The sequence below is a fragment of the Microtus oregoni genome, unplaced genomic scaffold (genome assembly GCF_018167655.1).
Source record: "Microtus oregoni isolate MIOR12 unplaced genomic scaffold, Mior012 000013F_ref0000133, whole genome shotgun sequence".
Taxonomy (NCBI): domain Eukaryota; kingdom Metazoa; phylum Chordata; class Mammalia; order Rodentia; family Cricetidae; genus Microtus; species Microtus oregoni.
Genome location: NW_024543072.1, coordinates 3,428,013 through 3,440,544, shown reverse-complemented (window position 1 = coordinate 3,440,544; position 12,532 = coordinate 3,428,013). Strand labels below are relative to the sequence as shown.

At 46.1% G+C, this 12,532-nt stretch overlaps 1 protein-coding gene across 16 annotated transcripts in view; it reads right to left on the bottom strand.

The window, feature by feature from the left end:
• Nucleotides 1–12,532, bottom strand: part of Cacna1d (calcium voltage-gated channel subunit alpha1 D) — a 309,902-nt gene that overhangs the window by 112,597 nt on the left and 184,773 nt on the right. For all 16 annotated transcript variants that reach the window (XR_005975392.1, XR_005975393.1, XM_041662363.1 and 13 more), the window contains one exon: nt 10,912–11,015. Coding sequence is in view for 14 of the 16 variants with exons in the window: in XM_041662363.1 (XP_041518297.1) it covers nt 10,912–11,015 (104 nt within the window). In the remaining 2 variants the exon portion in view is untranslated. The remainder of the gene's footprint in view (nt 1–10,911; nt 11,016–12,532) is intronic.

Sequence of the window (12,532 nt, the reverse complement as noted above, 5' to 3'; positions counted from 1 at the left end):
CATGCTGGGAACTGAACCCAGGTCCTCCGGGAGAGCACCACATGCTCTTAATCACAGAGCCATCTCTCCAGCTCTGTTTTGCGATTCGGTGAAATCTGTTTCATAGCCATGACGTGGCTGTTCTGTTTGTTCTGGAAAAGAACAGTACATGGCGTTCTGATAAAGCCAGTCAGGTAATTAGTTGATAGTTATTGACCTAATTGTAATCTGGATACTAACTACACTTGCTGCTTGTCTTTATCCCCTTACCCTATCGGTTACGGACAAGAGAGCCTGGCCAGCTTCACTCACATTTGTGGGCTCACCGATGTGATGTTTCTACTTACTTCTGACGGGTTGGCTTTCAGAACATTGTATCTGTTACTACAAACAAGCAGTATGACTGCATCTTGTGAGCTGACCTGGTCATCACAGGATCTCTTCTTCCTCTCCATCCCTGTCCCTCCATCCATTCGTCCCTCCCTTCTTCCCTTTCTGTCTCCCTCTTCTCTCTTCCCTATTGCTAAAAATGCTCCTTGTCATGAAGTCCTGTTGTTATGACATTTAATATTAACCTCACTCCTTTGGAGTCCGTATCAAATTTTATGGTGCCTTGCATCTTCGCACAGTCTAGCCGTCTTTAATTAATGACTTTAATTAATGGCATGGTCACTTCCGCAGCACTGGGTTATTGACAAAGCAAGCTGTCCACCGTCTTGCTGTTTCATCTGTTTTGTTTGCTTTTTGTAAGTTCTCACGATATAGCTCCGATTAGCCCCGAGCTTACAATCTTCTTGCCTCAGCCTAGAACGTCCAGCATGAGCCACTGTGCCTAGTGCTGCCTGCTTTTTGCGTGTACTGCACTTGCTTCATCCCAGTTCCTCCTCTCCTGACAGACTCTGGACAACTGACAGCTGCTCAGTACCCCGCCTCATCTCCTCTACAGCTTGTGACCTTTTTATTTTTAAAATATTAAGACTCATAAGCATCCTTACATTAGCATGGCAATCCCTAAGTCAGAGTTTCTCCAATGGATGTAATATGTTAAGGATTTCACAACAAGATTCCCCTTAAGCCCCGTCCCCTGCTGCTCTGTGGTTCCCTTTAAGCCCATTATGCTCTCCACAGTAGCATGACGCTACTTCTTACATTAAATGACGTCACTTCAAGAGATTTAGAAATGAGAAGAAACCCTTTCATCTTTCCATTTCTCATTTTGGGTGCTTATTTCTAAAGTATAGGTTTCTACTTAAAATTAATTTTCTTTGAGCATGAAGAGCTTCCTTTAACATTTCTTACAGTGTGGATATGATTTGTTGATCCATTTCCTTTATTGTATTTAGAATCTTTTTTGCTTCATTTTACTCTTTTTGATGAGTAGTTTTGCTCCACAATTTTTTTCCAGCTCCTTAACCATTTTTCCTTGTTTTTTCCAATATTGGGGCTTGAACCTTGGGGCTTTGCGCATGCCAAGCAAGCCCTCTTCCACTGACCTATACCTCCAAATCTTTTTCAGTTCCTTAAAAATGCCATTCCATTGAACAGTGGACTGTTTTTACTATGTCTGAAAGAGAAGTCAATGGATTTTATCTTATTCTAGCATGTAATGTACTTTTCCCTACCTAATTTCATCTGTGTACATAAGGGTGGGGGCCAGAGGGCATCCTTGGGGTCAATGCTCTCTCCCTAACTTCCTTTAAAGTATTATCTTTAACCGTTGGCCATCTGAATTTGATGTGCCTAGAACTGGTTTTCTTTCCCATTTAGCAAATTCATTTTATTTGCATGCACTGACTTCCCCGTCCTCTCTGTTAACTTCACATCCACCAGCTCGCCTTTTCTTGCCCTGCATATCTCTAAGTCTTCACTCGACTTTTCCCTCCAGTTCGCAGTTATTCCCAGACCCGACGTGATTCCTGTGCTGATGTGTGCTATCTGTTTCTCTGGGGTGTGCACCTTTCCCTTCAATCTTGGACAGCTTTAAAGCAGTGACTTCAGAATCGATTACCTACTGATTGGATAAGTCTTAGCTATCACCTAAGATGCTACTGTCATCTCCTGATGCGTTTCTCTTGTCTCCCCTTGATTATGGGGTCTTCCCTGCTGCTTTTCACAATTTTTGACCATGAGACGAAATATACGGGGGAATTTTAATGAGTACAAATTTTTGTTTTGGCAAGGGTCTAATTTATTGGCCATTTGGCCTGGACCTATAGAAGCTAGATCTTTTATACTGAAAAGTGGCTTCCTGCCAATGCCTACCTTTCCTGAAACCTCGTCTCAAACACCACACATGTTCTTTAGGGTTTACTCAGTACAGCTGGCCAGAGGCCAGCTCTGAACTCTCCGGTAGCCGTTTTCTGGCAGGCTTCTGCGTATGATCGGCACACGATTGGCTAAGCACATGGCCATGGACGTCAGAGGAGCTCTCTTCAGACTGCTGGAGCCCTTTCTCTGAAGATAACCCTTCACTACCCTGCCCTACGAATTCCAGCTGTCCCAGCAGCCCTGAACTACTCTTTGCCTCCTCAGCAAACGGACTGACAGGCTCTGTGAGCTTTGCCGCCCTCCACAGCAGTTTCCCGAGTGTTTGTAGGCACGAAGCCAGGAAATTCTGGAGCTGTGGATCCCAATTTTGGGATGCTCGTTTCCATTTTCTGAAAACAGCCATGTTGTATTTTGTCCTGTTTAATACTTCTTTATGGCGAGCTATCCGCGCTGGTACCATTATACCTGGTGGCTGGAGGTGGCTTCAACCCCTTTGCAATAAGTCCATTTAGATCACTGCAGCAATAATGTCTTTTATATGGAGATTTCCAGCATTTAACTAAGAAAGCTTTTCAAACATTCATAAAAGATTATAGAATGAATACCCCCTATATGCCTACCAGCTGAATTCCACAAATAATACCTGCTAAATTTCCATTTCATCAATCTATGCCTCTCTCTAGATGATTGCCAAGTTATCCTCTCTCCTGGTACATTTTTAAAGGTATTCTGAAGGCATTCAAATATTCAAATATCACAATTTTTTTAAATAAAATTTAACTATCAATTCTACTTTTTAAATTTTTTTTGAAACAGGATTTCTCTGTGTAGCCCTGACTATCTTAGAACTCACTCTGTAGATCAGGCTGGCCTTAAACTGACAGAGATCCACCTGCCTCTGCCTCCCAAGTGCTGGGATTAAAGACATACACCACCACTGCCCAGTTAAATCTCATCAATTCCTAAAATGAAAACCCAAGAAGAAACAACTGATAGACTGGAACAACGGAAAGTTCCAGATATGGTAGACGGCTATCTTTGTGTATACACCAAGTTCTACAACATCTGAGCCCCTAACGCAACTTTACCAGCCTGCATACGAACAATGAGCAGGAGAAAAAATCTGGCAGAACCTGGAAGTAACATCTCAGAAACAGACGTCAATATGTTTCTCACAAGAAGCCAAATTATTAAACTCATAAACATCCTTTTCATTGTAGGAGACTGTGAATGCCATCAACAGATAAGGAACACATGAAAATTATGGCTTTAATTTCAACTATGAAGGTATCACCAGTTTTGTGAGGAGCTGAGCCTGTGCATAAAAATCACAGCAATGAATTCTACTCCCCCAAGACTTGAGATCAACAGACTCAACAGTCTGCGCTGCAAAACCGTCGCCCTCGAAAACCTTTTCCATCTCCTAAGCTGTATAAACAAGATGATCCCAGGTGGAGAGGAGATCGCTGACGGTCTGCTTTGGACACCGCTTTCCATGGGTCACATGAGGCCAGCAGTGCCTCCCAGGTCCTCAGAGGCCTTTGCTAGGTGTTATTCGAAGACAATGTGGTCAGGAGCAGATGACAGCCACAGCTGACAAGCAAATGCGCTCTACTCAATCTGTTTCTAGAGCCTGGCTGCTGTCCACTGCTGTTGCCAGGGAGACAGACGTCAGCTTGATGGAACAAGCATCAGCGAAAACTTTCTCTTACCTCGTTTCCACTGATCCAACAGCCATTTCTATGGAAACAGCAGCTGCCAGCCAGCGGCAGAGAGGTTGCATTTACTTGTTAATGTCAGGTGTAGCTACCAGCCTGCACACTTCCGGGGACCATGGTGCTCATGGTACTAGGATTCCTTTGTTAACTATGCAACAAGGGAGCTCAGGTTCCAGAGAAGATATAAATGTTTAGCTCTGTTCTTTAATAGAAAAGAGAAATTTCCATTTAAAGCCAAATTGGGACTTAATTTCTTACTTTACCAAAGCCAAACCAAGGAGGCTCCAAAAGGACTGTGGCTCTTTCTGGTACCCCAACCTCAGTGTAAGTTCCACTCACATGACCTCAAGGAGGAGGAGGAGGACACCCCACTAAGAGGATGAGTTTTCCAGACAGCCTCAACCAACCAAAGTGAAACTATGCCAATTTTCAGAGTCTTTTCCTTCAAGTGGCCCTCAGGGATTACCCTGGCATTTGGAAGCCAGAAGAGTACCAATCACACTGAGAAGGGAAACATACCTAAGAGGTCTCAGTGAGGCATTCTCCACACCCCCTTCCAAGACTAGCTCTCACTCTGCAGCCCTGGTTGCATGGAACACACTATGTAGGGTCAGGTTGGCCTTGAATCCTCGTAGAGATCTTCCTGCCTCAGCCTCCTGAGTGCTGAGATTAAAGGTGTGTGCCACCATTCATGGTCAAGACTAGACTTCCATGTGCCTTGTCAGTCATTTGCCAGAAGGGTTTTGCTGTCCGAGACATGGATTCTTACCAACTCAGTACATTACATTTCTCCTCTCCAGGATGGGATAACAGTTATCTCAGGACCTTGGTGCTATCGCTCTTTCCTAAGATGCAGATATACCAGAGGTGGGGACACCTGAGGGAATTCCGCTGCTCACTCTCTATCAGTACATCCTGGTAGGGAAAGTGAAGCTGTCATGAAAAATACACAGCACGACCATTCCCAGAGCATATGTCTTCGCTCAGAAATAGCTGCAAGTGATACCTCCTCCTCCTGGAGCGCTCTGCCCCGCGAGCCAGTGTTTGAGAGACACCAGAGATTTCCTAGCTCCCAATGCCATGAATATAAATGGACCAGCCTGCCTCACCATGCTGCAAGCCTGACTCTATTCTGCCACAGCACAGCCTGCATATTCTCTGCTGTAGCGTGCCCCCACCACCACCACTTGCTCTGTAAACCATCAGTCTTTATCCGAGGAAGCCAAGGCTTCATGAAAGCAGCCAAGTTTTCCGTTTGCCTAGGCCTGATGGTTTGTGTGTTCAGAATAGAGTCTAGGAAGTGACTTTCAAAAAGATGAACTGTTTTGAAAATTGCCCTTGCTTTTTTTTTTCCCTCAATGTTTGACTTACCCAGTTTGCTCCCAACCTCCTCAATTGAGATAAACAGGCCTGGTGGTGGCTAATCTCCATTGTCAACTTGACTGGGCTTGGACTGTTCAGCAGGTCTGTCTCTGGCCTGTTGGTGAGGGTATTCCCAGAAAAGCTTAATGGAGGAGGAAAGATGTACCCTGAGTGAAGATGGCACTGTCCACAGGCTGGAGTCACAGACTAAATACAATGGAAAAAAGCAAGCCGAGTGCAGTGTTCAAATCTCTCTGCCTCCTGACACAGATGCAATGGAACCCGCTGCTTCACGCTCACTGCCAACCTGTCCCCATCACTGTGGACTGTATCCTCTCGAGACACAGGCCCAAACAGACCCTTCCTGCTCACTGCCAACCTGTCCCCATCACTGTGGACTGTATCCTCTCGAGACACAGGCCCAAACAGACCCTTCCTGCTCACTGCCAACCTGTCCCCATCACTGTGGACTGTATCCTCTCGAGACACAGGCCCAAACAGACCCTTCCTGCCCATGGTGCTTCTACCAGGCAATTTGTCACAACTACCAGGAAAGGAACCAGTATCAGCCTCTCTTAGCAGCCAGTTCGGTGTCTGATTTTGAGGGAAGGGTGGGACTTGGTAGATTTCGGTCTTACCAGAACAAAAGACACACACATACACACACATACAAACTTAATTTAGAGCCAAATGGTTTTGAAGTTACAGACACACAGGCTCAGTTTACTTTCAGTTTTATGTGCTGAAAGCGGGTTTATGAAGAACGTTTATTGCCTGACAACATACAAGGCCTGCTTCAGAAAAAATTATTTCAAATATTTTTGTGAGATGTCAGCAAAAGCCTTGAATTCCCAGAACCAGTGACAAATGACTTTAACCTATTATTTCAAGCAGGCCTGGGAGGGAGCTTACATAGTAATATATTTTAGACGACTGCCTTACAACATTTACATACTTATAGAATAAAACGTTTAAACAGATTGTATAGCTTTGATTTCTCACTAATACAAACCTGTCTTGGCCAACCGCTATTATTAGCTGGCTTAGAAAGGCTGTCTTATTCCAGATCGCCTATGCGTTCTTCCCAGAGCCCGACAGCTGCCCCAATGGGGTTTGCGTTCTGCAGTTCTCCGAAGGCTCCCTCCACAAAGTCGGGGGCAGCACTGGCTCCGTGTGCGGACACCGTAATGAGGAAAGTCAGCGCAGAGAGGGAAGGATTTGGCCCAAATCACACAAATGGCAAAAGGCAGAGAAGACTCAAACTGCAGCTCTGTAAGCCGGGGTGCTTGAGCACTGCCTTTGGAAATGTCCTTCACTGCCATTAATGAGGAGGAAAAGGAGCCCTCACCACATCCAATGACAATAACAATGACTTTAGTCTGTGCACACTGACAAAGAACTCCTATGTCCCATGGTCATCTGCTGGTGCGGAGTGTATGTGCTGATGATAAATATTCTCTTAGGTTACATCCTGGGAAGTGCACAAACTCTCCTCTTAAGAGTTTCCACAGAGACCCGTGGGCTGCCTCTGCTTTACCAGGGATGGGGTGGGAGTGTGGAAGAAGATCTATGAACTGAAGATAAGGATATCCTAGATGAGTAAAAGCTGGGAAAGCCTTCCTCACGCCGTTCTATATTCACTCTGTGAGGCAGGAGCAAGGCAGGCTTATTTCTGAAGTAGAGACTAAAGATCAGAGTGACCAAAACCCATCGTGAACATGGGACCTGGGTAAGGCCAGATCTGGTGTTCCTTGAGATTTCAGAAGCCTAAGAAGTCTCTCTTGAGCACAGAGGTGTGCAGATGGCAGGTGGGTGCTGAAGTAGATAATCAGGCTACTGCCCATGAGTACCACTGTCCCCTGGAGAATTCCATGGCAACTCTGAGACCAGGCACTGGGGTTCCACATACACTGAGCATACACTTGAGAGGGTCAAGATGTAAGGGTAACAGCCTTACAAGTGAGCAGACCCCAAGCTGCTAAAGAGCCAAAGGGAGAAGATAAGAGACAGCAACCACACAGACTTTAGACCTAAGGGAGGCAATCATTTCAGTTCTCCGCCCATCATAGGATTCCTTCAAGGACAACCAAATAAGGCACGGCCTTACAGTTCCAGGCCGCTCCAGCTCTTCCCAAGGGGCACCATCAGCAGCAGAGATGGTGCCATCTGCACCAGTGCTCACACAGCATGCAGCTCACCTTAGAGAGCAAACAAAACGAAACCAACAGCATTTTTAGAGACCCAGCCTTCAAATGCTTTTAAAATGTGCAAACCCAAAACCAACCGTGTAGATTAAGATCCAATGGGATGCCATGACTGTAGGCAAAGGAAGGAGCCACAGACGCATAAGCAGATATTTAAGAAGGGTTAACATCCAGGCATCCTGGTGAATGCTTGCCATTGCAGCACTCTGAAGGCAGAGGCAGGAGAATAGCCACCAGTGTGAGGTAAGGATGTACTGAACAATGAGATGCTGTTTCAAACACACACACACACACACACACACACACACACACACACACACACGCACACGCATGCACGCACGCACACACACCACATACACTAAAACAAGCAAGCAAACAAACAAAAGGGTTCAATGTCAGACACATCTGGTGTCACTGTCACTAGTGAGGCCATAGTAGAATGGCATAATGCATGAGGTCTTGACTGACCTATGATGGGATGCTTGGAACCCAGTGCTTTTGAGATCACATGCTAGTCTGAAAGTCCCTTAAGGTTGTGCCACAGAAATGTCTTCTGGCCTTTTGTATTCTTGGCTCTAATATTAAAGCAACAATTTTAAATTTGCTTTAACAATAGCAACAAAAAATACAAATGGATAACAAGAGGGCACAGGCAGGCAGATTAGTACAGGAGCCCTCAGAGGTGGTGAGGTGGGGGAGGCTGGAGGAGCCAGAGAGTTTCCACTTGAAGCCCCCCCCCCCCCGGCTTTCCCAGCTATAGTGCTTGCTGTACAGCTTGGGCTACAGCCTGGGCCTGAGACTGGAGCCTGCATCTTAGACACCTTGGCACCCCAGGCCTCAGGCCCAGAGCCAGGCCCTCATCAGGAATGGGGAGGATGCTAGCCAAAGAGCTTTGCAGACGCAGCTCTGACGCCACCCAGAGCCTGCCTCAGCATTTCTTACCCAAGTGGCATGGGGGGTACAGAGGTAGGGGAGGGAGTGTGCATCCCCTGGGGGTCTGAGCACAGTGTGAGCCGACAGCTAAAAGCACCAGGAAGTCTTAGGCTTGCTTTTTAACACCGAAACATCATCTGGTCTCTCCTTCCTCGTTTTCATTTAATATAAAAACAATGCCTTTCAAAAACTTGCTATTTTCCTTCAAGATATGTTCCAGTAAACTGTTTGTTTGGTGGGGATGTGTGCTTTTTTAAACCCTCTAGTTTTGGGATCCTCCTACAAGGCTTCACGTTGAACCCATGTCATGATAATGGGAAGCCCCTGCCCCCATCTTCTGTTTTTAGCTTTTTTAAAACACCTCACGATTTGGCTGGCTTGTATCTCTGCTCCATCATGCCGGGCAACAGTTCCTGCCCAGAGAGGGGGAACTAAAGATAAGGCACGTCACTGGCACTGTTAAAATTAGTGGTTTCCATGGCCTCCGTCAGTTGAGTTGGGTTCAGGAGACATGGGGCGCCAAGGAACTCACGAACACAGCTGCAGCTGATGGCCTTGTATGGGGAGTTCCTGTGGCAACGCTTCTGCAACTAGAACTGCCACTCTCACCACACTGACCCCAACTTCAGGCCACCAGAGGCTCCAAAGGAAGAAGGCCTTGTAGCTGGACATGAAGGCTCACACTTTTAATCTCGGTGTTCAGAAGGGCTCGATAGTGAGTTCTACACTAACCTGGGCTACAGAGTTAAGACCTTGTTTCAAAAATGAAAAGAAGAAAAGAAAAAAAAAAGAAAAGAAAAGAAAAAGAAAACCAAATGAGTGATAAAGTCAGGGAGGACGGCCTTTTAAAGTTCACAGTCTGTAGAAGGGAGCTGAGGTGGGTGCTGGGTGCTCTCCTCCCAGTCAGTCCCCACTCCTTGCTCCTCTCACAGGTGAAGGGAGGCACTGCTTCAGAGCCTCTTCTAGATAAGGGACTTTTATGACTGTGTTTCATGACACAGAACTGACCACACTCAATTCATGGCAAAACAGGTCTGGAAGAACACAAAGAAAAGGGTCCAGACAGATAAGTGGGCCCTGCCTTCTGCTCTGAAAAAGACAGTATCTCCAAAAATCGAGATAAAGCTCACTCTACAAACTCAGCAACACGATGACATCGTGTCCTGAGATACAGCCTCTGAAAGAGCAAGATAAAGCAAGCGAGTAGATAAACTCACTTGGGATGAAGTCCATCAGTGTGATTTCCTGAGAACTTCTGGGCTCAATGCAGTGGCTAGGGCCAGAGGGGGGGTATGGGTGCCTTCTAGGCTGCTCAGAGCAATGGCTGTATGCTGGAACTGGTGTGTGTGTGCTGTGGTTGGTGGTGTTGTTTTTGAGTTAAAAATTGGCTATTTAAAAAAAAAATAATCCTTAAAATTTCAAATTGTACAGACTATAAATATTATATGTCTAATTATTAAAACAAAGCATTTTTAAAATGCTTGTTTAAAATTGAATACGATTCTCAATTAGATATTTTACCTAAGTTATATTTTAAGTATAAGGCAACAATACAGATAGAACTAAATAAGTAAGACTCTAATGATGAGGAACCCACAGTATTTTCCATGCCAAAATCCATCTCCCACTTATCCAAATGCTTTTGAGAGAGCCCCCAGACCACTTTGATGGCAGTGCTCCACTTTCTGGGGTACCTCAGAGATGTTGAGATTCACATCTGCTCACGGGAGCTTTGGAATACCATCTCCCACCCCTGTAGGGCACAGCCTACGGCCCAAGGCTCTTCCCAAGCCTATCTCTCCTGAATGGAGGGTAAATACAGAGATAGGCATTAAACAAAATGAAGTTTTAAAATGGTGACCAAATGATGGGGACAATAAGGGCATGGGGAGCATGTGTGTAAACTCTGAGCATCATTCTGTATTAAGGAAAGATGAAAGCTGAATCAGGCACATAACTCACATGGTGACAGCAGTGACAAGTGGAGCCAGCAAAGGGTCCCAACCCCAGGAAGGTGGGCTTTTTATGTACTAACGCTGGGTATTTACGTCCTAGCCTAGGCTTGCGCACAAGCTCTGAAACTGCACTCTTCACAATACAGTGACTAGAGAAGGCCAAGCCATGTACTCGGGAGTGAAACCCATGAGAGACCACAGTCCCTCCCTGGGGGGGGGGGGGGCAAGGCTAGGTCACCTTTCTCTTGCTGTAATTCACCTCTAAGGGAAACTATTTTCCTAAGTTAACAGGGCTTGGCAAGCATCAGAAACACAGAATCTCACAGACAGATACAGGCAGGAAGAATCACAGTTCAACCCAGAAGCAGCACACAGAGGGAACACCAGAGTCCAAAGGCATGCAGAGAAGCCAGCGGGGAACAGCTGGGAGACAGGCAGGGCTGCCCCCCTTGTGGCAGCGAGAGGATGTGCAACACGGATCCAACTGCTTACCCACTAAGGACACCAAGAACCAGGTTAAGGACGAAGAATGAGCCAAGGATAATCAGACTAACAAAATACACCCAAGGCCATTCCCATCCTATCGCATCATTTACCTGTAAAATGTAAGGAGATCAGTTATCAGTTATCTGTTTACTAAAAGAACAGAGCCTCGGTTGCAGCTGCAGGACCACTCAGGGCTTTGACTGAAGGTCAGCATTGTAAGGAAAGGGCTTGGAGGAGCTGGGGTGGATGGGGCTCCCTGCACAGTTTTCCTCAGGGCAGGGAGGCTGAAGTCTTCAGGAAGGGACTTTCTAAAGTCAGCCTAGACCACTCATTTAGCTAGTTTTGTGCCAATTAATGGGCACTGTATTTGGATCCAGACCAAGAAAGCAATTATATATGTGTCTCATTTTAGGACAGACAAAGGGCCAAGCAAGGGAAATTATTTAAATCCCAAGCAACAATACTGATTAATTAATTTCTGGTCAATAATCTCTCCATGGCTTTCTTTCATGATAGCTGGTGAAGTTCCAGAAAAGAGCTTGGTCTGGGGAGCCCCGCGAGGAGAGAAAGCAATGCAAAGGGACTGGTACGCACCCACTGACCCCTCCAGCAAAGGCTGTGTGGTCTTGGCAGCTGTCCCCAGGACTCTGCTTTCAAGATGAAAGAGATGTGGCTTACCCGCTCAATACACCAAGTACAAGATTTAGTACGAAAAATGACCCAAAGATGACGAGACTGACAAAATACACCCAGGGCAATTCAAATCCCATAGCATCATTCATCTGTAAGAAACAAGATCGGCTCACAGGAGCGCGTTAACCGAGGGATCTAATAAGGAGAGAGGGTCACGTTAGAGAGAACATTCCATACATGGAACTCAACGTTTCCTTAAGACTGAACTCAGAGACAACAACAGTCGGCAGACATTCATCACACATCCCCAACACACACACAGACACACAAGCACGCCTGCACACACCAGACAAGACTCATGGAGGCCTCGGGCCACACCAGCAGGGCCTGGTTCCAGGTAGGGAAATGAGCTGAGATCTGGCTCCGTCTCAGGACCCTGTCTTGCTAAGAAGCTTCCAGGGGAAGGCTCAGTGGAAGGGAGAGCGAGTGCTATCCCGGATCCTCGTGGCTGTTCCACCCCAGGAGTTAGCCCTAACCGCTTTTAAAATTTGGGTGGAAAAGTCTTAATTATAGAGTCAAACCTGTAACATGTGACTCTATAAACTCCTAAAAAAAACCCCAAAAAACAAGAAAACAAAAAACTAGCTGGGCATGGTGGCACATGCCTTTGATCCAACACCCAGGAGACAGATGGATCCCTGTAGTTCAAGGTCAGCCTCGTCTACACTGGGAGTTCCAACCAGTCACCTATACAGGGAGACCCGCTCTCAAAATAAATAAATATATCTCCAACAACTACTGTCTATTCGAAGGTAATCATCCTGTCCATCTAACCAAGGATGCCTGGCCCTCCTCACCTTTGGATTATCTGCAGCCTGTGAACACAGAACCACTAAATAAACTTGGAACCAAGAAAGCATTTCCAAAGTCAATAGTTGTCAGTGTTCGGGATGCTCTGGGACCGGGCTTCTTTCTCAGCTGCACCCAGTAAAAG